The sequence below is a fragment of the Stylophora pistillata genome, chromosome 4 (assembly GCF_964205215.1).
Source record: "Stylophora pistillata chromosome 4, jaStyPist1.2, whole genome shotgun sequence".
Classification (NCBI taxonomy): Eukaryota; Metazoa; Cnidaria; class Anthozoa; order Scleractinia; family Pocilloporidae; genus Stylophora; species Stylophora pistillata.
Genome location: NC_142522.1, coordinates 33,749,262 through 33,772,451, shown reverse-complemented (window position 1 = coordinate 33,772,451; position 23,190 = coordinate 33,749,262). Strand labels below are relative to the sequence as shown.

General features: G+C 40.5%; 1 protein-coding gene across 1 annotated transcript in view; it reads left to right on the top strand.

The window, feature by feature from the left end:
• LOC111332308 (uncharacterized) overlaps positions 1-23,190 on the top strand; it is a 58,892-nt gene that overhangs the window by 22,372 nt on the left and 13,330 nt on the right. Inside the window, exons 16-51 of the mRNA XM_088756989.1 lie at positions 6,866-6,919; positions 7,239-7,283; positions 8,161-8,214; positions 8,519-8,563; positions 8,681-8,734; positions 9,255-9,299; positions 9,688-9,741; positions 10,113-10,157; positions 10,977-11,030; positions 11,344-11,397; positions 11,993-12,046; positions 12,553-12,606; positions 12,943-12,996; positions 13,470-13,514; positions 14,041-14,094; positions 14,662-14,706; positions 15,045-15,098; positions 15,179-15,232; positions 15,352-15,405; positions 15,900-15,953; positions 16,078-16,131; positions 16,365-16,409; positions 16,613-16,657; positions 17,006-17,059; positions 17,144-17,197; positions 18,004-18,057; positions 18,699-18,752; positions 19,053-19,106; positions 19,552-19,605; positions 20,398-20,451; positions 20,884-20,991; positions 21,088-21,141; positions 22,007-22,060; positions 22,203-22,256; positions 22,407-22,460; positions 22,759-22,812. Of these exons, the coding sequence (XP_088613115.1) occupies positions 6,866-6,919; positions 7,239-7,283; positions 8,161-8,214; positions 8,519-8,563; positions 8,681-8,734; positions 9,255-9,299; positions 9,688-9,741; positions 10,113-10,157; positions 10,977-11,030; positions 11,344-11,397; positions 11,993-12,046; positions 12,553-12,606; positions 12,943-12,996; positions 13,470-13,514; positions 14,041-14,094; positions 14,662-14,706; positions 15,045-15,098; positions 15,179-15,232; positions 15,352-15,405; positions 15,900-15,953; positions 16,078-16,131; positions 16,365-16,409; positions 16,613-16,657; positions 17,006-17,059; positions 17,144-17,197; positions 18,004-18,057; positions 18,699-18,752; positions 19,053-19,106; positions 19,552-19,605; positions 20,398-20,451; positions 20,884-20,991; positions 21,088-21,141; positions 22,007-22,060; positions 22,203-22,256; positions 22,407-22,460; positions 22,759-22,812 (1,926 nt within the window). The remainder of the gene's footprint in view (positions 1-6,865; positions 6,920-7,238; positions 7,284-8,160; positions 8,215-8,518; positions 8,564-8,680; positions 8,735-9,254; positions 9,300-9,687; positions 9,742-10,112; positions 10,158-10,976; positions 11,031-11,343; positions 11,398-11,992; positions 12,047-12,552; positions 12,607-12,942; positions 12,997-13,469; positions 13,515-14,040; positions 14,095-14,661; positions 14,707-15,044; positions 15,099-15,178; positions 15,233-15,351; positions 15,406-15,899; positions 15,954-16,077; positions 16,132-16,364; positions 16,410-16,612; positions 16,658-17,005; positions 17,060-17,143; positions 17,198-18,003; positions 18,058-18,698; positions 18,753-19,052; positions 19,107-19,551; positions 19,606-20,397; positions 20,452-20,883; positions 20,992-21,087; positions 21,142-22,006; positions 22,061-22,202; positions 22,257-22,406; positions 22,461-22,758; positions 22,813-23,190) is intronic.

The window sequence follows — 23,190 nt, the reverse complement described above, 5'->3', positions numbered from 1 at the left end:
TGAGTGGACGAGATTTCAACACTCCTTCAACTTCCGCGAGGACTGTAAGTAACTCTTCGTAACTCAGTTTAGCCAAACCAATGATTTTCTTCAAGCTGCCCTTGGTGCATCGAACCATCCCCTCAAAAAAACCTCCCAATCATGGGGATCGTGGGGATTGAACTTCCAGGCAACGCCCACGTTCAGGATAAACTGTTGGACTTCTTTGCTTTTGAAAGCCTTCGCATTGTCTGAGATAAACAGCTGATTCACTCCTCTTCTTGCAAAGAACCTTTTCAAAGATCCAATGAACGACTACGCATCCAAGGCAGGAACCAAATCCAAGTGAACTGCCCTCGTTCTCGCACACGTAAACAATACTACGTACGCCTTGTGCATCTTTAGTTTCCCTTCTCCTTTAACCACATTCTTCACATAAAGGAGACCGGCGAAATCCACTCCAGTGTTCGCAAAAGGGAAACTTTTCTCCACTCTAAAATGAGGCGGGTCAGGAGTTGCTGGGGCAGTAAATGATCTCCCTTGAACTCTTAAGCACACGGCATATTTCCGCAGCTCTACCTTTACCACTTGCCTTCCTTTGATAATCCACTAACGACAACGAAGTTCAATCAAAGTGTCCTTGACGCCACGATGCATGACCCTTCTATGACACTCTCGCATAATCAGAGATGTCAGATGGCTCCTTGGTGGTAACAGTACTGGATGTTTGACTTGATACGGCAATTCGGCATTCTCTAATCTTCCTTTGCAACAGTAGACTCCTTTGTCATCAGCAAATAACCCGAGAGATAACCTTTGCTGATCGAACTTGTTACTAGCTACTAAAGGCTTCTGCACCTCTTGTAACCACAACACTTCCGCATCTTCTAATTCCTTAACTGTTAAGGGATTCATCTCCAGACCTTTGACTTGCTCCTGCTCCTTTCACCCTTTCTTTCAATCTTGAAAATGAACAACACGTATCCCATAACTCGAAAAAGTTTCTTGATGCTACTAAACCGCTCCAGGACAAAACACTCAAACTAACGCTCGATACAGTTGCGAGATTCGTACTGGTCGGGTAGTCCTCCCTCTTAGAGGCAGCCTTTATCTCACGCACCACATTTTCTTCAAGTAGGCCTGTGTCTGGATTCGTTGGCCACTGCTCTTCCGGGAGTGTCAAAAATGTAGGCCCATTTCACCACTTGTCGCTTGTCGCCAGGTCTGAAGGCTTCATCTCTCCAGAAGGTAGATCGGCAGGGTTAGCGTCGGTTGGGCAATAGCACCAGCAACTAGGCGGAACCAGACTTCTGATCTCCATGATTCTATTTTGCAAAAACTGCTTCCATTGTCTCTTCTCTTCAACAATCCAGTAGAGCATGGCTGTTGAGTCGACCCAACATCGGAGTTTGTCGACCTCCAGACTTCCCGATAAGGCATCAGCTACACGTTTCATCAATCTTCCTAGGATCACAGCGCCCAACAATTCTAGTCTAGGTATCGTCTCTCCAGCTAAAGGTGCTACTCTGGTCTTTGAAGCGACTAGTACTGATCTCGCTCCAGCCTGCTGTTCAATTCTCATATATACGGCTGCTGCATAGGCATACGAGGACGCGTCACTGAAACCATGAAGCTGTAATGATACGGGCTCTGGGTCATCTATATTGAAATAACACCTCGGTATTCTAAAGTTACTAACTTTCTGCAACCCAGTCATCCACTGTTCATAACATTCCTTTAAATTCGGACTTAGCTCAGTATCCCAGTCTTCTTTAGTCTGACATATCTTTCGAAATAGCAGCTTCATGCTGATAAGGATAGGTGATATCCATCCAAGGGGATCATAAGCTCGAGCAATCACCTTCAGTACCGTTCGTTTAGTGACAAGCAGGTCCGCTGAGGACTTGACAATGTGACTTAGATCAACACTCAGCTCGTCGGTATCATGATTCCAGGTAATCCCCAGTATCTTGTGCTCCCTTTCCTCGTTAACTTCGTGATTGCTTCCCAGGGTTGCTCTGGTATAAGTTCCATCATCTTCTTGCAACTTCTTCAGCTCGTCACTGCATTTCACTTCTTGATTGTAGCCGGAAGCCTTTATCTTTTCAATTAGTTCCTTTGAATTGGACGACCACTTTCTCATGTTGAAGCTAGCTTCCAACATCCTCAACTTTGACTTCAAACACAACTGATAAGTTCCTTCTACGGTTTGGTCGCTAGTGGAAAGATCACCAACGTACAAATTAAAGCCTCCAAAAACTTCTTCACGAATTCGGGATCACCAACTGCATACTTGTTCATGTGGTATCTCAAGGTGGCATTAAGCAGGAAAGGGCTGGATGACAACCCGAACACCAATCGTGTGAACCTCTTCACCTCTACTTCCGGTTGATCAGCAAACGGGTCCTTCACCCACAGGAATCTCAGTGCATCGCTGTCCCGTTCTTCAACTCCTACCATCAAGAAGGCCTTTTCTATGTCTCCAACCAGGGCCATTTTAAAACAACGAAATCGTATCATGATGTCCATCAACAATGGTGACAAGGGCGGTCCAGCATACACGCAATCATTCAGGGATGGGCCATCTCTCTTGGCAGAAGCGTCCAAAACAATTCTTAACTTGGTCGTCTGCTTGTCTGATCGCACGACTTCACGATGGGGTAGGTAATGAACCTTCGCGGCGGCCTCCGAACCAACAGTGTCTACGATGCCTTTGCACTCTTGATCTTTGATTACCTTGTCGTACTCTCGCAGCACATCTGGTTTTTTTCTCAGGCGCCTGACCAGTGAATTAAGCGAGTATAACTTAAGCTGAAATTGTCTGGTAAGGCTGGATGCATTTCCTTCTACGGAAGTGACACCTCGTATCGTGCATTCCTCATGTGAACCGTTTTCAAGAACTGCTGGTAGACTGCATCTTCACTCTCGAGCGCTATTCCTAAGGCCTCAATGTTCCAAAACTTCGATAGCTCTTCCTTCAATGAACAATCATTCTCTGCTCTTGGCTCAGTGTCCAACCTTAGCACATGGGTGTTGTTCAAGAAGACAGAAGAATCAGACGGCGTCTCCTTTGCTTTGTTTACTGGTCCTGACAAGACCCATCCTAAATGCGTATTGATGGCAACTGATCCTCCATTCCTTCCTGTTCGTGTTTCGCCAGTCATAAAATTCCAATAGAAATCGCTTCCAATCAAGATATCGATCGGTATTTCTGTAGCACCAGTAAAGCTGTCCGCCAACTCCAAGTTGGACAGGTGCTCATACCAGGTCTTCGCGAACTCGAATCCCTGATAACACAACGGTGAACAAATACTTGGCAATGCGTAGGCGTTCAGATCCAAATTAAACCCACCTTCTGTTTTGCTCTCACAAAATTACACTACGACACATCGCTTTGGCCGATCTGAATCAGATCCAAACGTTTTGATTACCAAGTTCTCTGAGTGCAAGGACGGAAGCTCGAGGGCAAGACAAAGACTACCATGGTGTCTCCCATTACACTTACTGCATGTTAGCTCTGATTGATAATGATTCGCAACATGTCCAGTTCTGAGGCAAACAAAACATCTTCCTTTTCTCTTCAAAATTTTTCTCCGGCGTTCTGGATCTGTAACTAAGATGCAGTTGAACGATTTGTAGCCTTGGCGATTACAAAAATAGCAATTTGTTTGAACTCGCTCGGTGACATGTCAGGCTGCAACGGCACTAGGATCATGGACCTTCTTCGATTTGAACCACGGCCTTTCCACAACGTTGATGTTTCCACCCACGAATGTACTTTTCTCGCGCGCTTCCAGCTCTTCCTTAAGCGCCGCCATTAATTCATTAATATCCCAGGTGTCCGATTTCAACTTGCGGCTGACCATCAATCGAAACTCTTCGGGAATTTTATCCATTATGACTGGTATCAGTAGGCTTCCATACATTTCTGATTTAATTCCGAGAGCCTGTAGACTACGCACATTAATCTCAATCTTGTCATACACCGTTCTTACTTGTTCGATACCCAACGCCGAAACCACTCGAGGAATCTTCAGCATGGAATCCATATGCGAATTTATTATCATTTGTTTGTTTCCATATCTGTCACGTAAGAGTTCCACAGCAGTGGCGTAATTCTCCTTTGTCAATGCGAGACCAGCAATCGTTGCAGCGGCGGGGCCTTCAAGGTATGTACGTAAATAGTTTAGCTTCTCTCAATGTCATTTAGCGATTCATTAGTGTGAATGGCCGCTTCGAAACTGTCCCAAAACGCTTGGTATTCCATGTGGTTTCCAGTGAATTTCTTGATAACTAGTTTCGGTAACTTCACGATTTGGGTTATCTTTTTCCAACGTTGCTCACCTTTACCCGATTTCTTTGACGAATTTACGCTTCCAGCTGAGCTGACAGACTCCTTCTCGTCCTCACTTCCACTATTGGACGAAATCGCTGCAGTCGCAAGGTCAATGTTGACAATTCGCTCCTGTATTTCAGCCTTCAGCTCGCTCGACAGTTCTATTTCCTCCTCGATCTCTTCATCTTCCACTTGATCCAGAACACTCGAGTCCAAATCGCTCAAAACTCCAAGTTTCTCGCTGAGGGTATCTCTCAGTGCTTTCAACTTCCCATTCTTCGAGTCATCGTATTCTTCTAACAATTCATCAACCTTTTCCACTTCTGTGACCCACGCGTCGGCGCTTTAATCTCTTCAAGTCTTCCATTCCAAACAATTTTCCAAACGCTTTCACTCCAAACTGATGATCCGGCTCGAAGGACCATGTAAAATTATGCGTATACACAAAATCTTTAAAACTATTTTATTCCACAACGTTCCTGAACGCATTAAAATCAATTAAAACTTCTCAGGAAAAACTCAACACGTGATAATCACGAGATCCTATGACGTCACATCTCGAGAAATTCTGCAACCTGTTGTTAAGCTAAATTTTGCATAGCACGTTTCCTGGTCACGTCTGCACAGGAACAAACTTAGACTAACGTGAGGGCAAGCCCTCGTTAGGAGCCCTCCAATACGAGCGTTTCTTCGTCCACGAAAAAGTTTTAGACCTTGAGTAACACTAGGTGAAGAGAGGTTTGAATGGGGTCCAGCGCGTGGGAATTTCTCATGGCCATAAAGTTGACGATTTCCAATAGACCCTTTCAAGGTTAACGCCGCCATTTTGCCGGGGGTGCAAAAGTGCTGGGGCGAACGCAAAATGTAAAGTGAATGTATGGGAAAAGTTGAGAAAATGATGCTCGATAATTTGAGGAAGGTTGACATCGTGCAATTTCTATGAATTACAAACTAAAGATACCAGTCCTACCAGTTTACCGATCAAATTTGAGATATGAGGTCTCGCGAAAAAAGACGCAAATTAAGATTTTGATTTTCCATATATTTGTCTCTAAAACCAAACCGCCGTTTCCGGGAAAATTTAAAAGCATTTGTATGAAAAACTAAAAATAAGATTTCTAACTTCTCGGCGAGCCTGAACCCTTCATATTTAATCGGCAACATCTTTTGCTAGGTATCTTTACTTCGTAATTCATAGAAATTGCAGAATGTCAACCTTACCCAAATTACCGAGCATCAATCTCCCGACTTTTTCCATACATTCACTGTACATTTGCGCTCGCCCCAGCAGTTTTGCACCCCCGGCAAAATGGCGGCGTTAACGTTGCAAGAGTCTATTTGTTGAGGAACAGAAGAAATCCGCCAAACGAATTGGTGAAATAGCCTCTTTTTTTGTCCAGAAAATTTATTTCTTCCTCTGATATGTAAGCCGTAAATTTAATAGTAGGATGGTGGTGTTTTGGACACCTAGTCGCGAAGAAATTCTGCAAATTCTTCTTGACGACTTCTTTCTGCTAACTTTCTTTTTCACGCACGAGAGAAATTCACGAGAAATTCCCACGCGCGTGACCCCCTGCAAACCTCTCTTCACCTAGTGTTACTCAAGGCCCAAAACTTATTCGTGGACGAAGAAACACTCGTATTGAAGGGCTCCTAACGAGGGCTTGCTCTCACGCTAGTCTAAGTTTCACGGGAGCTGGGGCTGAACGTCCTTATATTTTGAGAACCCTGAAAACGTTCCTGTGAGGTTCTCACATTTACAAGCGTTTGAGATATTTTTGTTTCATTAAAATCAATGCAGACGTGACCAGGAAACGTATCATGATCAAAGCTACAACTGTTTCTTGTAATGCGGTATGTCAAGTTAGTTTTCACACGCTGTGCGACTTTTATGCCACGACTAAAACTCGTGGCAAATTTAGCTTAACAAAAGGTAATTAAACAGGTTTAAAACTCCAAAACGCTGCTATCTTTCATGTCTAAAGCTTCATTATTATTCATACCACTCAGTAAAAGAAAAAAATAGTAATAATAGTTAATTTTAGTCACGCGCGTTATCGTCGTGGGGATGAATGAGCCAAACGCTTGAGTGTCTGTATAAAATTCGTGCAACGTGCCCTGACATCCATTCCATGTTTTAGAATTTGGGGTCATTTTCCGCCATCCAGCCATTCCACCGTTCCACCGTTCCAGCTTTTAGGGTTGTCCTGTTTTCAACACGCATCGTAGGTAAAAATATCTCAAGTGTACATTCATGAACTTTGTTGGCGATCGGCATTACCTTTTTCATTAGATTGTAAACAGTTTTTATGTTGTGAGGAGTGCGGAATGGGGTTAAACGCATGGAAGATGGTCAGAATTCAAATAAGCCATTAAGTAATTGCGGATTACTCAGTTATACACGACTTGATCGATATTTCTTTGGTATTCTAACTTTAATTTTTGTTTCACGTGACATTTTCACATACGTTGAACAACTTTGTGCTGATTGAAAAAAAAATTAAATATGGAGTTAAAAAAGTTGAAGTTAATTAAGATTTTATATTGCAGGGACCCCAAGGAGACCCAGGAGAAAGGGGGCTGCCAGGGCCGCGAGGATTGCAAGTAAGTATCGGGAAAAAAACACTTCCACAGGTTTTCAAATCATTAATTTTGCATGAACAAGGTAGGGAAAGTCCTTCAACACTCTTGTAGTTCAGTGAAATTAGTAAAACTGTCAAGTGTGAGAGTGACGTGTTGAACATATAACTCTACAAAGTTGCAAAATTTAACAGACATTTAAATGGTATTTCACCGAGCTCTGTCTAAAGTTTTACAAATTATGAAAGGGTCCAGTTAGGATGACTGGTTGTTTTGAGACAGAACCCTAAACGCTAAACTCTGTTACCTTTTGACTTTATCGTTTGGTTCTTTTCATAAAAAGGGAAGTACTGGAGAGCGAGGCCCACCAGGACCCACTGGACCACCGGTAAGGAAATAAGTGATTTGGTGTAAAAGTAAGCTGGGATATTTGTCTAGGGACATCGCCTGTTCTAAGAAGGAAACAGTTTTGTAAGGGCAACCCCTCGTGTGTTTATTATGTATTAAATATTTTATGTAGGGCATGGGATAAAGCAATTAAACTTGTTTACACTTGAAAAGATTCACTTGCATAAGACTAGATCCCTCTTTTTTTGCCTTTTGCTGTCAAATTGAATATGTTGTACTTCATGATTCTTCTGATGCTGAAGATTCAACAGTGGAAGTGGTATATCCTGTCTTGTACATTTTTCTTGTAACAAGATTAATTACCACGATATAGTGATGAGATAAAAAAGATGTTTTTCACATATTCATTGGAGAGAACTCAAATATCACCCTGGGAAATTATCGTGAATCTGATTCACAAGCAACACACCTAGCGTATGGTTTAAAGCCATGAAATTACCATTTGTGGTTCTGTTGACCGTGTGTTGTTGATTGTTGTTACATGCATGTGCATGCAGGTATTTTTTGTTGTGATAGCAAAAAATTTTGCAAGTCAGTGGTACTGACTCTCCCTCTTACCAGAGATTACCTGGTCTAATGTTAAACCAGTTGGACTCAAAAACAAGGGTCCATGATCAAGCCCTTGCAGGTCATAACATTGCATTGCATGGTGGGCAGGTACTTAACTCTTATAGAACCAAACTGAATCTAGGTGCAACCTGGGATGGATTGGAATTCTTTTCAGGGTGTGCAGCTATTTTTTTTTATTTGCATTAGAGTGGCTTTGCATTGGAGAAACTAGGACAAGCTCCAATGCTATGGAGCTATTGGCATGTAACCAGACTGTACTTTCTTTGTTTTTTTACCTTCTTACGTAGGGTCCCCCAGGTGCTGCAGGAATTCAAGGTGTGCAAGGAATGAGAGGACCCTCGGTAATAACAATGTAGAGCTACATAATGTTCTGAAAGTATTCATGATTTATGTATGTATTGCTGCCATTTTAGATATCTTCGTTCAAATCAAAAGCTTAATAGAGTGCACATGATGGGGGAATACAACTGAATACAACTTTAGTCAAAGCACATTTCTCACAACAACATGGTTGGTTCACTCTTATGTCTTAGAGTCCTTTTGCTCATATAATGTAGGTCCTAATGGCATACACAGAATGTTACAATATTGATCTCCATGTCCATATTTGACCTCCTGTTCCTTGTTCTTTTTCTCCTTTCCAAGGGACCTCCTGGTATTCCAGGTCCCCAAGGGCCTATGGGACCTAAGGTATGTTGCATGGCACTTTGGGCCTTTTACTTTTTAATCCTTGTAGAGGAAATGCTTTCCTTAAAATAATTTGTCATCCATGCACCACAGTTAATATTCCTCATGTACTATCTGTAGGGTGAAGCTGGAAAAGTTGGTATGCCTGGTTTCCCAGGTACTGATGGTGTACCAGTAAGTAGAGAGAAAGTTATTTTGACTTTTAATGAGTACATGTAACCTCCAATTTAAATACATAGTTTATAACAATATAATTTGTGGATATGGAAAAGCGTAATTGATGGCTTACCTAAAAATGCAGTTGTTCACTGGAGAATTAAACAAGATCCTTTGCTGAAATTAGAATGAAGTTGGCGTGTATTACCTGATGTTTGCATGATTTCTTTGTCATCATCAAGTTAAGTCTTAATGGTAATTTAAAAAACTATTTTGTTAAACCTTTTTGGGTTCTGTCCTGGTGTACCGGTTCACAAGGGAATTACCATTGTTCTTTCTTTGTTTAGGAGTCATAGGTTGGCTGTTTTGTATTGTTCGGTCTTTTGTATTGGCTCTTGTGAATCGGTACACGAGGACAGAACCCCTTTTTGATTATAAAATTAATGTTTAATTATGCTATGCATGAAGATGAGCATGGGTTTGCAGAATATGTATTCCTCCTATGAAGGGAAATCTGATATTTTTTACTATGTTTTAGGGATACCCTGGCATTGAAGGACCACCGGGGCCTAAAGGCGACAGAGTACGTCAGTTTTATTGTAATGTGTTAATAAAATCTATTGAGGGATAAATGCTCTAAAGTTTTTGACCAGGGGGGAAGAGAGGCTTCTTAAATAAACCCCTTAACCTTCTTAATTAAAGAAGGTTACTTTTTGCAGCATTCACAATATTGGAAATTATTAAACAACCTATTAACGTCTTATTCCAAACTTGTGGTTTGTCAGGTTTTTCTGGTTTTTAGGTTTTCAGTGGGTTGAATGCATGTGTTTGTAATTTTGTCTCAGAGCACCATAATTTAGTTACAAAGTTTTTCACTCTTGTTTTGCACTGTTTTTAAGTTTGTTCTGTTTCTAATTAAGTTTTAACTTATTAATATTATGACTGACAAACTGAATGGATGTACTTCCCAGGGTGCATCAGGTGTTAGAGGACCACAAGGCTACCCAGGCCTCCCTGGACCAAAGGTGAGATACAATGATACAGCTTATGAACATTTTTGTGGTTATTTTTATCTTTCTTCTCGAACAAATTTTAAACAATTCATTCCCTCTAATTTGACATACTTCAACCCACTCTTAAAGTTAATTCTCTGAATGAATTTTGAATCAAAAGCTTATAATTTTTGAGAAATCCTGTATTGCTAGCTGTCTTTAACCTATTTTTGCATTTATCTTTGACCAATCAGAAATGAAATACTTTCAATTGTTGATTAAGAGATTTTAACAAATTTATTTCAATGTTATTCTGTTTGCTTCTGGAATTCAATCTTTAATTAAGTCAAAAGAAGTTTAAATAAAAAAATTGGTTGATTGAAGCATGCTAATTTCTTGCACAGGGGAGCAGAGGAAAACGAGGTCCAGAAGGAGAGAAGGGTGATGAGGTTTGTATTTCATTTTCACCTGTGCATTATAAACCTGAAGCCCTGGTATGTTGGCTCATACCAATTGTTATTTTAGCTATATTCAGATAGATTTTACAAATTGATCATAGACCAGCGAGATAAGCATGTAAGGCTGCGGTCTAGTAATGCCTGGTGACTTCTGGCGCCTTACTTTTGCTCTTGGGCCACTCAGGAATCCTAGTTTTTTCATACAAAGCACATACTGGGCACCCTGGATTTCACAGTTTCAGAGCACTGGGCTCCATTCAATTTTCCTCGGAGCACAGCGTTGATAACGTTTCACTAAACCAGTCTAACCCCTTGATAAATCTTGTGTTTTTTTTCACTGTGCATTTTCTGAAGAAAAACTCTCATCACAATTTTTTGTTCAGATTGATTTTAATCTGTTAATTCTGATGAATTGTTTTCCTTATGGAATTTGAACATTTTAGCTAGTGCCAGGAAGAATTCAGTTGTAATATAGCATGGGAGAAACAAAGATTGCATCTTGGGTGAGCACAACTTTCTCAAAAGGAAGCTGAAATCTCACCAAAACACACCTATCAACCAATGTGTGCAAGTACAGCTTTTCTTTGCGCTGGAAATCCTTATAAAATACCACAGTTCAAATAAGAAAAGTGATAAATACAGAGCATGTACCAATGAAATTCATAGGAGTAAACACCCATACAGCAAATTCAGGTGGCACCAACCTGAATACATTCTCACAGCTGTGCACCACTGGCCTTATTGAGACTCAGTCTTCATCTCTTCATCATAATGAGTTGTCAATTTACACCTTATGATAATATCTTACAGGGACTGTCGGGATTCCCTGGTGCAAAAGGTGACGAGGGGCCCAAAGGAGAAGATGTAAGTAAATGGAAAATGTTTGCTGTTCCTGAAAATAACCCCAACCTGCATGAATTAATCCTTGGCCAGTTTTATATTCAGCCAGCATTATAGATAAAATTACTTTGATTACTTGAGTCCCTTCTCTGTCAGAAATCCAGTTACCTTACCTGACACATTTGAGTATTCCCTAAAGTAGTATAATATGAAATAATTTGAATTTGACTTGATAAGAACTCTTTATTTATTCTTAGAGAGGTAAGGTTTATTCCAGTGAATAATTTCCTTGAACTTCTGTATGTTGTAATCACTCAACCCATTGCTCTCCTTGTAGGGTGCCACAGGAGAGGCTGGTGTGCCAGGAGGTGAAGGACCTGAAGGACCAAAGGTTGGTTTGCCAGCTACCTCAGTGATACAAAACCAATTTTTTTCCCTAATTTATTGATGATAAATTAATACTGAAAGAAATTTTAAGAGGACTGATTGTAAATTGTGACAGCTTTGTGTCTTGTTCTTCATTTCAATTATGCGCACTTGATCAATTTTTTAATATTGAACGTCACTCTGTCTGAGAAAGTGACTTTTCTTAAGAGCATCTTTTTTGTTAGGGTTCTTCAAATGACAGACAGTAAATAAACAAAAGTGAGGGAATTTCCAATGGCTTAAATAATTAAAAAGAAGAATATACAGCTCTAATGACAATTAGGCAAATCGTTCATTCCAAATACTAAGGAGGGGCTATCAACAGTTGTGACCATCACTGAACCATTTTGTACAGGATGAATGAATAAATGAATGTAGTCTTTATTAAAAAATAAGTAGCCTCATCAGACGTGGGACTTTACAGTCAGTGAACAATTAATGAAGATTATCGGTACAATCGAGTATAAAAATGTGATTATATAAATTTAAAAATACATCTGTTCATAAAAATGTTTTAATATCTTTTTGTCATTGTTAGTGTTATCCTTTGATTATTTCAGGGTAGAAGTGGTATCCCAGGACCTTCAGGCCCCCCTGGACCAACAGGAGTAAAGGTAGTTATTAATAATAATTATTATTATTATTATTTATTATTATTGTTGGTGGTATCACAATTATCAGAGCAATTTTCAAAAGTAATCCCAGATTTTCTCTTTGATTGGTCTAAAAAATTTTACTTCTCTCAACCAATCAGATGCAAAACTAAATCCAATCATGACTTAAGCAATATTGGCTGGTTTTTACTCAAATTTTCTAGTTGCTAGGCTTGTTTTTAATCTAAGTTTCAAGTTGCTAGGCTCAGTTTTACTCTAAGTTTCTTCAGATCTGCTGTTGAGATTATTTTGGTTTTGGTTTTACCACACATAATCAAAAGTGCTCTATTACATGTAATCACATTAAGTTTATTACTTGTAATCACATAATGATCAGACCAGAGAACTCCTCCATGTATGTTAGTTTCAGACAAAAACTAGAGAACGCAGAGAAATGTAAATAGAAATGTCATTCAATTTCCTTGCACTGCTCACTTAACATTTATTTAAACTGACTCTGTTTTCAGGGAGAGAGAGGACCACAGGGAATGCCTGGATACCCTGGTGAACCAGGAGAAAAGGTGGAGCAGACAAATCTTTATGCACTGTTCATCAGTAAATGGACTTGCTTTAAGCTTGTATAATAAGCAGTGATGTAAGATTATTATATCTCTCAGATTGTGAAGCACTATGATCGGTCATCTTAGCAGGCTGTATTTCACTATTTTTCACTCATTTTTACTGCTCAGAATTATGGTCCGCCCACTTGCACTTGGGCCATAACTCAGAGCAGAAAAAACTTGGTCCATAACTTTCAGTATGGATCTCGAACTTGGTGAGGAAGAGGTTTGTAGGAGAAAATAATCAAGGCTATGTGTATCGATATATCCTCATATATATGTATCTTTTAATTGCAGGGCAATACTGGCGCAACAGGGGCAAGAGGACGAGATGGATCAAAGGGAATCAGGGTGAGTTTGCAAGGGAGATGGCTTAGTGCTGATGGTTTCTAATTTTTCTTTTTTATACCATCTTAAAAAATTGATTTGAAAAGAGGCTTGCATAACATTTGGAGCAAATAATGAGATTTTAAAAACGTTATAATGCCCAAAAACATACATATTAATTAACAGTTAAATTTTCAAGGAGCTACATCATCTTATTTGGATTTGTTCTTCAGGATTGGCAACACCACACTCAGTGCAAAAGGAACCACAAGTTATTTGTTTCATAAGATAGGAAAACATCAAAGGGGCGATACATGTAATAGCCTAAAAAAGGAGCTCCAAAAATCCCTTCTATTTGCAAGTCCAGTCAATGAAGTTAAACCTTATTGGACAGGGCCCTTAGTAATAGATGGGTGATGAGAGACCAGCAATAGACTAGAACAGAGAAGATTAACATATATCATGAGTTCCTTTTATTTTTGCTGTTCTTTTTTTAGGGGGATCCTGGACCAACAGGGCCACAAGGAGCAAGAGGATCAAGGGTACAGTCAGGCTACAAACCCTCCCCCCCCCCCTGCTCCTCTTCGTTTTCTTTCAAACACATCTTTCACTTAGTCTCATTAACCCGCCGTCTGCTGAGTGTCATAGCATTAATGTTCATAGTGTGCTATATTGTTGTAGAAGTGTTGAACACTAAGAAAAGAAAGACTGGAGTAAAAACAAAGTTGGTGTCTCTGTATAGTAACAAGGTTAAAGGAAACAAGTGAAAAATTTGGTACCCTTATACCCTTTTACCTAACGCCCTCCCCCGACCACCCAACCATCCCTCCACACTCACTTGAACACACTTACACCAACACACCCTCTTGCTGTTTAATAAACTTCATTTTCTATCCTTATTTTCCTGTTGAATGATCGTGAACTTACAACCACGATGACGTAAGCATAAATCTTGCGAGTTATGTTCTTGATGGATAGATCCGGGAATTGTTGAGCTAAGCCCTGAAGATGTCTGTGCGTCGATGGTATGTTGACTTGTTGTAATCAACTTCCTTTATGTGTCCACAGGGTCCGCGCGGTGAGCGGGGATCCCCTGGTACTCCTGGGACCAACGGTGCAAAGGTGAGGCATACCGGTCGAGTTTCATGATACTGATGCAACAATAACAGTGACGATGTAAACTGTTTAAATGCTAACGGTAACTGGGAGGAATGACAAAGATCTGTTGAAAGCACTGAGGTAAAAGGCCTGATTAGATTATAATGATAACAAGGAACTATTTTAGAGGACCTTGCCTGCCAGGAAAAAAAGCGCCTTCAAAGATGCGCTAACGACGCGGAGTTCTAGTAAGTGGAACCCCAGTGGCTAGAAGGCTCGATTGATAAACTGGAAATCTTGTGTTCAAGTCTGCGTCTATTTTGCCACTGGTTGGTGTTCCTTGATTTAACTCCTCCACGTTTTGTTCACGTTGCGCACCATCATTTTGGATTTTCATCATGTATCAGTTACAGTTAAAATCTTCGTTTATTTACCTGGCATCCTTAGTTACCACATTTCTATCTCATATTCTTGATAAATATTCTTGCAACCTCTATCCGTCATTGTTTTACCTTAACCTCTTAAAGAGCACAGAGTATGAACTAGTGCAAGATGTTTACCTTTCAATCGCCCTTTCAATTTTGTTTTTAGGGTGCTGCTGGTGAGCCCGGAGTACCTGGTGACCGCGGAAACCCAGTAAGTAGTGTTACAGGATCGTGAAGTTACTTAAAAAACAGCCTCAAGTGAATAAAATCACGTAGAGGCGACAAGCTATGTTGATATACGCATGATATGATAAGAGGATTCTACATTGAAGAGAGGAGTGCTATAATGAAGTGATATGCACGGTGCTCTAAAATTGACGGGGAAATAATTTTGTTATCTCGAGGGAACTACGTCACATCAATTTGAGTAAGTTTCTTTGACGTGCAAATTTAAGCGTTATTTTACTTGTGACCTGAAAGCTTCAATAAATTAGACTTCTGCAAAGCATGTGTCTTGTTTATAGCTAAACAACATCTTTGTCAAAACAGGGGCCTCCAGGGCCTCAGGGGGACCGAGGACAGGCAGGACCTCGCGGACCAATGGTAAGCCGTGGTTTATTCACTTGGTTCATTCTAGCGCACTTACAGTAAAAAGTAATTGGAAAATATGTTTTTCATGTCAGGGTATGCCAGGAAAAGCGGGCCTTCCAGGATTTCCTGGACCTCGTGGAGAGACGGTGAGATCCAAGTTTTGGGAGAGCCTATTAGTTTATCTTATTCTTTCATTAAAACTTACAGTCCTCGCGATGGTTTTTGATGGTCTTCATATTGAGTGCGTTTCTGTTGTGATGTTTAGGGACCCCAAGGAAAAACAGGGCCGCCAGGACCCCCCGGAATACCAGGTGGCCGGGTGAGTTATCTATTATTATGTTCCAATCACAAAGAGAAATGAAAGAAAATAATTAGTTTTATTTGATAACAGCAGGGAATAACTTACTGTTACCACTTGACAAAATTTTTAGTGTTGGTTATTGTCAATTTGAAATTTCATATCATGATTACCCAATATAGAGGCATCACTTTAGACAACGATTCAATTAGGAAAAGTCTTACTTCCCTAAGAACTGCTGAACGTCAAACCAAGAATTAGTAAAGAATTAGATGTGTGCTTCAGCGTTAAAAAAAAAAAAAAGAACCGGAGACTTGGAGTGGTAAAAAAGGAATCCGCAGGAATCTCCCTGTGAAAAATGTTGGGTCTGTAGAGAGCTCGTCGAAGTTGTCGGCAAACATTTGAACACTTGATAAAGACATTACCATGTGGCAACATTCGTTAAAGAGTGCTGTAAGTCATCATCTCACCGCAGTCTGTCCAGGTTAATTTTTAACATCCTTTTATTGATTCAGGGCTCTGCAGGTGAGAGGGGCAGCCCAGGATCTAAAGGAGAACGTGGCCGACCGGTGAGAACACAATACTGCATCTTCTCTCAGACCGTGTTTGTTAGGATCCAAATAGAGACATGACAAAAAGTTGTGTTGATTTATGTACTGTTCTTGATGATAGTGCTATTTTTCTCTTTCCTAGGGACCCCAAGGATCGACAGGAGACCCAGGGGAGTCTGGCAAGGATGGTGCAAAGGTGCATCACAGTTCTTTTCTGATTTTTAAGATTAATGGATTATTTCTCAATCTCCGAAACGCAGACAAAATCACTACGTAATTTCTTGGGAAAGTGGTAAATCCTGAAGTGAATTTTAGCTTAGTTCTGTTTAGATCTGCGTTTTTCTTTTTTCAGAAGAAACGGTTTCGGTTGCACAACATGAATTGCACTTCCTTTTTCTGTTTATCTCATTCTTTATTTTGCCTTATCAGGGAGAGCCCGGCAAACCAGGCGTGGACGGTAAAGACGGTGCACAGGTGAGAGCTGTAGTTCTGTAGTCCGTAGTTCTGGAGTTTTTCTGGTCTGCTACTACAAGATGATAGGAGAGAAACATGATGGTCTTTTCTTTTGCATTAAGATCTTGCGGCCCTGGAAAATAAAACGCCAACACTCAAACATCTGATTTTAAACTAAATTTTCTCTTTGGATCTGAGCAGTTTTCTTAATTCTTTTTATTCAGGGTCAGCCAGGAACACCAGGACCGAAAGGTGCCATGGGACCGCCAGTAAGTGACAACTTTCTAGAGATTTTTACTTTAATAATTATTACACGTGTTTTAGTTTTGAAAATTGATTGGAAATTATGTTTAAATTTGAGCTTTAACACATAAGAGTTGCCAGTGTGTAATTTTCCCCCCCCCCCCCCTTAGTATCACCACAAAATTAAACATGAAGATCATGAGAAGAAAGGAGATGATCACCAACTTGAAAACTTCTTGGTCTTCAAGCAATTCTCTCTGTTGGTATCGAAAGAAAATGAAAAAGAGAACAGTATGGAGAATATGCATACTGATGTAAGGGGACAAGCCACAGTAAGATTATTATTTCTCAGGATCATTTGTTTGTCTCGTCAGGGATCTGTAGGACCCAAAGGCGTAGAAGGGGCGATTGGCCTCCCAGGTGCACAGGTAAGGCGATGAGTATTGGTCAGCGTTTTCATCTTTCCTTTTACCATCAACCAGTAATGCTATAACTCGTCCATTTTTTTTAAGGGCCCTCAAGGAATGCGCGGACCACCAGGACAACCTGGGCCCCAGGGTCCCACGGTGAGTTCGCCAAACAAATTTTTAAAAGTTCTCAATGCATGCTTTACTATTTTTCGAACTGGAGATTATTATTTTCAGTTTTATTCTTGTAAGAGAACATCCTTTTACATCCCCTCTATGATTTGGAATAAATGTTCTTCGTATAGATTTCAAGTGCAATTTGGATAAGTAAGCACGATTAAATTCTTCAAATGCAATTTTTGGTCTAATTTGAAAAACAAAGTGCAAGTTTACGACTTTGTTTTCCCTCTTAGTTGATTTTATCTCGTGTCATTGCCTTTGCCTCGTTGCCAGAGTGGTCGGGCCTTCCTACACGAATTTGGTTAGAGCTTTTAAACTCTCCGTCGTACATAATCAGGCGTTTGTAGTCTTTCTCTGTTAGGTATCGGTCGACAGCAGTAACCACTACACGAACACCATCACGCACATATTCTTTCCCGTCTCTCTGACGAACTCTTGCCTAAAATTCCTCGTGAAGTTTGTTCGTAGCCTCCTGTTCATACTTTTCAATGCCTAAGACTTCCAGACAACCAGCCATTTGTTTGTGCTTTTTTGTGTGATTCAAACTCCGAATTAAATTGTTGTTACTTTCTCCTAACTTGTCCGTCATTTTGTTCTTTGCACTTTCGCGGCTCTCCTTTCAATGAATTCAATTTCACCTTTTTGCACTCAAATGCAACTTTCTCTACTGTTTGGGACTAATTGACGTATTCTCAGCCTATTAGCGCACTGAATTTTTTACATGCATTTCATTATGAAATTAATGTAACTCTGAAGATGATTGTCCATCACGTGTCTTCTTACAGGGGAGGGCAGGTCGCCAAGGACCTCAAGGACCAGCTGGAGAGAAAGGCAGTAGGGTGAGTGAACGTGCGTAGCACTCAACTCCAGATCTCTCGTCTGAATATCAAGTCAATTGCGCATGTCCTGAGTAACTGGTGTTCGAAGAGTTCGCAGGTCACACTCGCACGTGACTTATCGCTCGCACGTGTCTGTCTGAATTACTTACATCTATCCTTAGAAAAAATGGAGTGTTTGCTATGCAGATCATAGAAAGAGGGTCATGGGAGGTTCACCAGTGGCCATGTTGAACAAGAAGGTGATATCTCGCAAACTGTCGGCTAAAATCTGAACTTGTGTGTCTCAAAAATTGATTACCATTAATGGCCTAACAAACTATCAAGTATTAAACATTGAAGGTAATTTGCTTCTATCAACTGAGTTGAGAATGTAAATTGGCCTCCATAAAGGGTTAAAAAGCTGACGTTTGGAGCGTTAGCCCTTCGTCAGATGAATGACGAATGACGAATTTGCTGTGACGAAGGGCTAATGCTCGAAACGTCAGCTTTTTAACCCTTTATGGTGGCCAGTGTACGTTATCAACTCAGTTGATAAAACCAAATGACCTTGTTACCTCTACCGACGCAGTACAAACTGTTTCTTTAGAAATTTACCCCCTTTATTCATTTAAAATTGAAGCCTTCGCATGTTATCCTGTTAGGGAGAGGAAGGAGCTCGTGGAGAGCCTGGACCCGAGGGGAAAGCTGGATTTCCGGTATTTGACGTTTCATATCAATAATGATGTTATGAAAGTTGTATCATTAAAACGAGGTCTCAATTCATGTGGCTCAACACAATTAGGAACGCGTCTAGTTTGTCGCAACAAGTGACCGTAGAAACGTTCACCAGTACCTTAACTGTAACGAGGTGCAAATTTCAGTAAATCGTGGGGACTGTGTAATAAAGGTGGAAGAATTACTTAATACTTTTCCTTTCTAGCTAATATCTTAAACCTTTCTTAATTAACCGTCTGCCGGCAAACACTTGACTTTAAGCAATTGTCATAATTTTCTAGGGTAAACCTGGAGAGGATGGACTAACAGGCCCCCCAGGGGAGGAGGGTGAGAAGGTACGAGAAATGTTTACCTCTCTATTTTAAGAACTATACCAAGAAACATGGATTGAATTTTACTTGAAAGAATATTCTTAGTTTTATTGGAGTAGTTTCGCTATAAGTGACCATACAATGCAGGACGGTGGAAGACGATACAAACAGGCCGTTAAGGCTCACTCAAAGGTGACCGCTTGATGGAGGTGATCGCAAAATAGATGTGAAAATTACAGTCATTAATGGGAAACAAATTCGGAGCTTTGAGAATCGACCGCTACATACAGAGTGTCCGCTAAATACGGTGTTCGGTTGGATGTGGAGAGGTTTTTGAGTAAAAAAGTTTGAGTGAAGATACAATTTCTCTATTTCATTTTTGCGCTGCTCTTCTTATAAGGTTAAGACCTGATACAAAATATGTGTTTGTTCAAGGACACCCTGTCTTAAACTTTTTTTTCTTCTTTAGGGTGACCAAGGAGCTCCAGGCATACCGGGAAAGAAAGGAGCACAAGGACCGAAGGTCAATTATGACGTGTTTAGTAAAATCGGACGTAGATCGCTTTTCGTTGGAGTGAGATGAACCCATATGAGTGACCAAGAGAACCCATACGAGTGAGATAAACCCATATGAGTGAGATGAACCCATATGAGTGAGATGAACCCATATGAGTGACCAAGAGGGAATTTCTTCTTAAAATGTCGATACAATATCAAGCAGACAAACGACGAGAATAATAAAAAATATCAATTGAGAGATTATTAGTTGATCCAACACTAAATTCTCTGAACTAACATCAAAAGAATTGTATGGCAGACAGTAAGGAGAATAGCAAAATTGATCTCTGGTGTGTCTCTCTAAGTTAACGGCATCGTGAAGTCAACCGTTTTTCATCATCAACAATAAAAGTAAATCAGAAAGAATGGCAAAATTTTTTATTTCACGTAAAAAATGAAGACATTATTTGGAAGTCAGTACGAGTCATAGAATTAAATCCTCAAATTTGCGCCCGTGGCGCTTTTCAAATTTAGGTAAGGCAGGAAAATTCTGAATCGAGTGTAGGCATGTACTTGATTTGTCCTAAATGGTAGGTTTGTTTTGATATAACATTAACTTGTGAACAACAACATTCGCTGTGTAGTGATTAATGCGGAAGCTAATCATTAAGTTTCAAGTGCGCTGCAAGGGGTTTCCAAACCAACGAGTTCGAAGACTGAAAACAGTTAATAGGTATCAAGATCTAACTACAATTAAGGACGTAACTAGTTCGAAGACTTAGAGTATCCATCAACTGTTATTCCCCCTCCTTTACAGGGACCCCCAGGCCCCGCCGGACCCGTTGGCCCACCGGGAAAGACTGGACCAACTGTAAGTATTAAAAGCTGAGCAGGGAGCTTCGAGGGTCTGTGCTACGAGTATTAAAGTAGAGAGCGCTTTTCTCTGTGCTGTAAGATATTCGTATTATAAGATTGTTGAACCCATAATAAAAAGATTGAGGTTCGAAGTAACAAGACTAGCAGCAGATGGGGATGATTACAACGGGATGGAAATGACGAATTTGAGGTCACTTTTTGAAATGTGCACTAGTAGTTACTTAGCTACAGGTTTCAACCGGTTTGATTGTTGTCTGTTGAGATTTTTCCTCTTTCTCGTGCGCTTTCCATTCTTGTTTCGTTTTGGTTCAGTGGTACTTTTCACCTTCGCAATAGAAACCGGCACGGTTCGTTGTAACTTTTAATGACTTTACGATGTTATTTATCACTTGTGCTTGAATTTCTAACGCATATTTTTTTTCCGTAGGGCCCGCCCGGTGAGACTGGACCCCAAGGGGCCACTGGCCCGAGGGGCGAGAAAGGGAGCGACGGAGGACGCGGACCACCCGGGCCTAGTGGAGCTCCGGGAGTGCCGGTAGGAAAAAAGTCTTAAATAATTTTAGCGCCGGGGCTGAGGGTGAAATTGTAGTGATGTAATAGTTTGGATATTTTTTTCATTCCTTCTTCGAAGGGCGTTCCTGGACCCAGAGGACAGAAAGGTGAAAGAGGGCCAGGTGGACCACAGGTTTGTTGGAAAATGATAGTCTCAGTCGTACGCGGGAAGGCATTGTTGTGGATAACGTGTTATCAATTCTACAGTTTCTGATTGCTCGTGCGTCCATAGTACTTTTCCATTGAGCATTGTAAACTTAGACCGTAGCAAACGCTGCAGCTAATCAAATCAAAGCCGAAGCTAGCAGGCAACCAATGGTAACTCGAAGTGAATACATGTAACGGACTTTAAACGCGCCAAAACGCAGATGACCAGGTCGCGAAAAAGGTTTAGTAACTCATTTGATCGACTGAGGGCATGGCCCAAATTCTGTGGACAAATCACAAAGCAAAGTGAATCCAAACCACAATCTTGGATTAATTTCTTATGAGTCTCGATTGAAAATCGCTCTAAGTAATTAGTCAGTTTTTCTTAATCTGTAATCTGTCCAAGGAGCGCCTTTAATCGTGAATTACGATGATAATGCGCGTATCAGTTATCCTCTAAGATTTTTGTCGTGTTGATGTTAGAGCAATAGATTCTGTGACGTTAATTTCAACTTTTTTTGTCGAATATGACCAAGTACTCGGACTCTGACGTGCTTTCCTCTTTCCTTATGTTGTTTCAGTAGTCAGCAGGAGTCTTTGCGCTGCACGTCTTTCAATGTAATATCTTGAACGAAAGACTGACCTCTCGATCACTTAAAATTTTTTCCAACATATTGGTAACTGAGTATGAATTATTACTTTATTTACATCATGGTGCCGCGTTAGTTTCATCCTTGCGATGTAACTCATGCTATATTTCAATTAAGAAGATAAAGAAACATCTACCTGACGAATTAAATTTTGGAAAGCGTGTTTCATTGTTTGATGTCATTACTTCATTGTTCTCAAAGGGATCTGCCGGATTACCAGGTCCTCGCGGCCCACCTGGACCGGCGGGAACTAAGGTTAGTGACATCCCTGAAGATATTATCCATAAGTCAGGTTTATGTGACCAAAACTGTGATTTATCCTATTGTTTGCAATGATAGCCCACTGAAGATGTAAGTGTTTGAGACAATAAAAACGTACCGACTGTCAACTCCACAGGGAGACCAAGGTGAACCTGGTGAAGCCGGTAGTGATGGACGACCTGGAGAGAAGGTAATTTGCCTCGTTATCATCTCTTACATTGATTGCTCTTTTCTATTGGATCGCTTTCTGCATTACATATGTGGTATTTGAGATAATTTAGACGGAATATAGTTCGCTGTGCTGAAAGTAAATTGCTAAAAGTGAATTTTTTTTTTCTAGGGCGACCAAGGGCCGAAAGGTGACGCAGGTGCCGCAGGGCAGCCAGGCTCACCGGTAAGCTATTAACTTCTTCTGCGTTCGTTTAGATATGTTTAAGAAACAGCAAAATTCGTTTGACCTTTTGCAGCTTACGTTCTCACGTAAATGCGGTAAGTTATTGAATATCTTGGCGCAAGGTCTGCAAAGAAGGTGGATAAAATTCCCTAGTCCGTTTTAAGAACGAGAACAAGGGAGACTGTAAAGGAAATTGATGAGGGTTTTTACATCCTGAAATTATAGCATCCGTTGATTTTCCCCACTAGTTAAGCACGCAAACTCATGGTGACTTTCACCACGTGAATTTCTTTGACAGGGCCGACCTGGTGGAGCGGGATCGAAAGGTGACCGAGGGGATCCCGGTCCGCAGGTATGTTCAGATTTGTTTACATAACCATCTTTCTTTCTTTTCTCCTTTTTAAAGCTTGCTCAAAACAGTGAAGTCGATCACTACTGCATTAAAACTATTATCAAATGTCACGTTTTTCTTTAAGTAAAAGATGTCAGATGTTTGAACGCAAGAAGCCCAAGCATATTGTCTCTACGTTGATGACGAACAATTTTTAACAAAAGCTTTTTATTCAGTTTTTTATTCAGTTATTTTTCATTTGTTTAAGTACTTTGCTTTGTGTGCGTGCTAGAGTGCTAAAATTCTTGTAAACTTGTTCAGCAATGTAGCATGAGCATTTTTAAGATGTTTCGTAGTACAGAAGGCGATTTAATAACGCTGAAAACCAAAAAAATACCG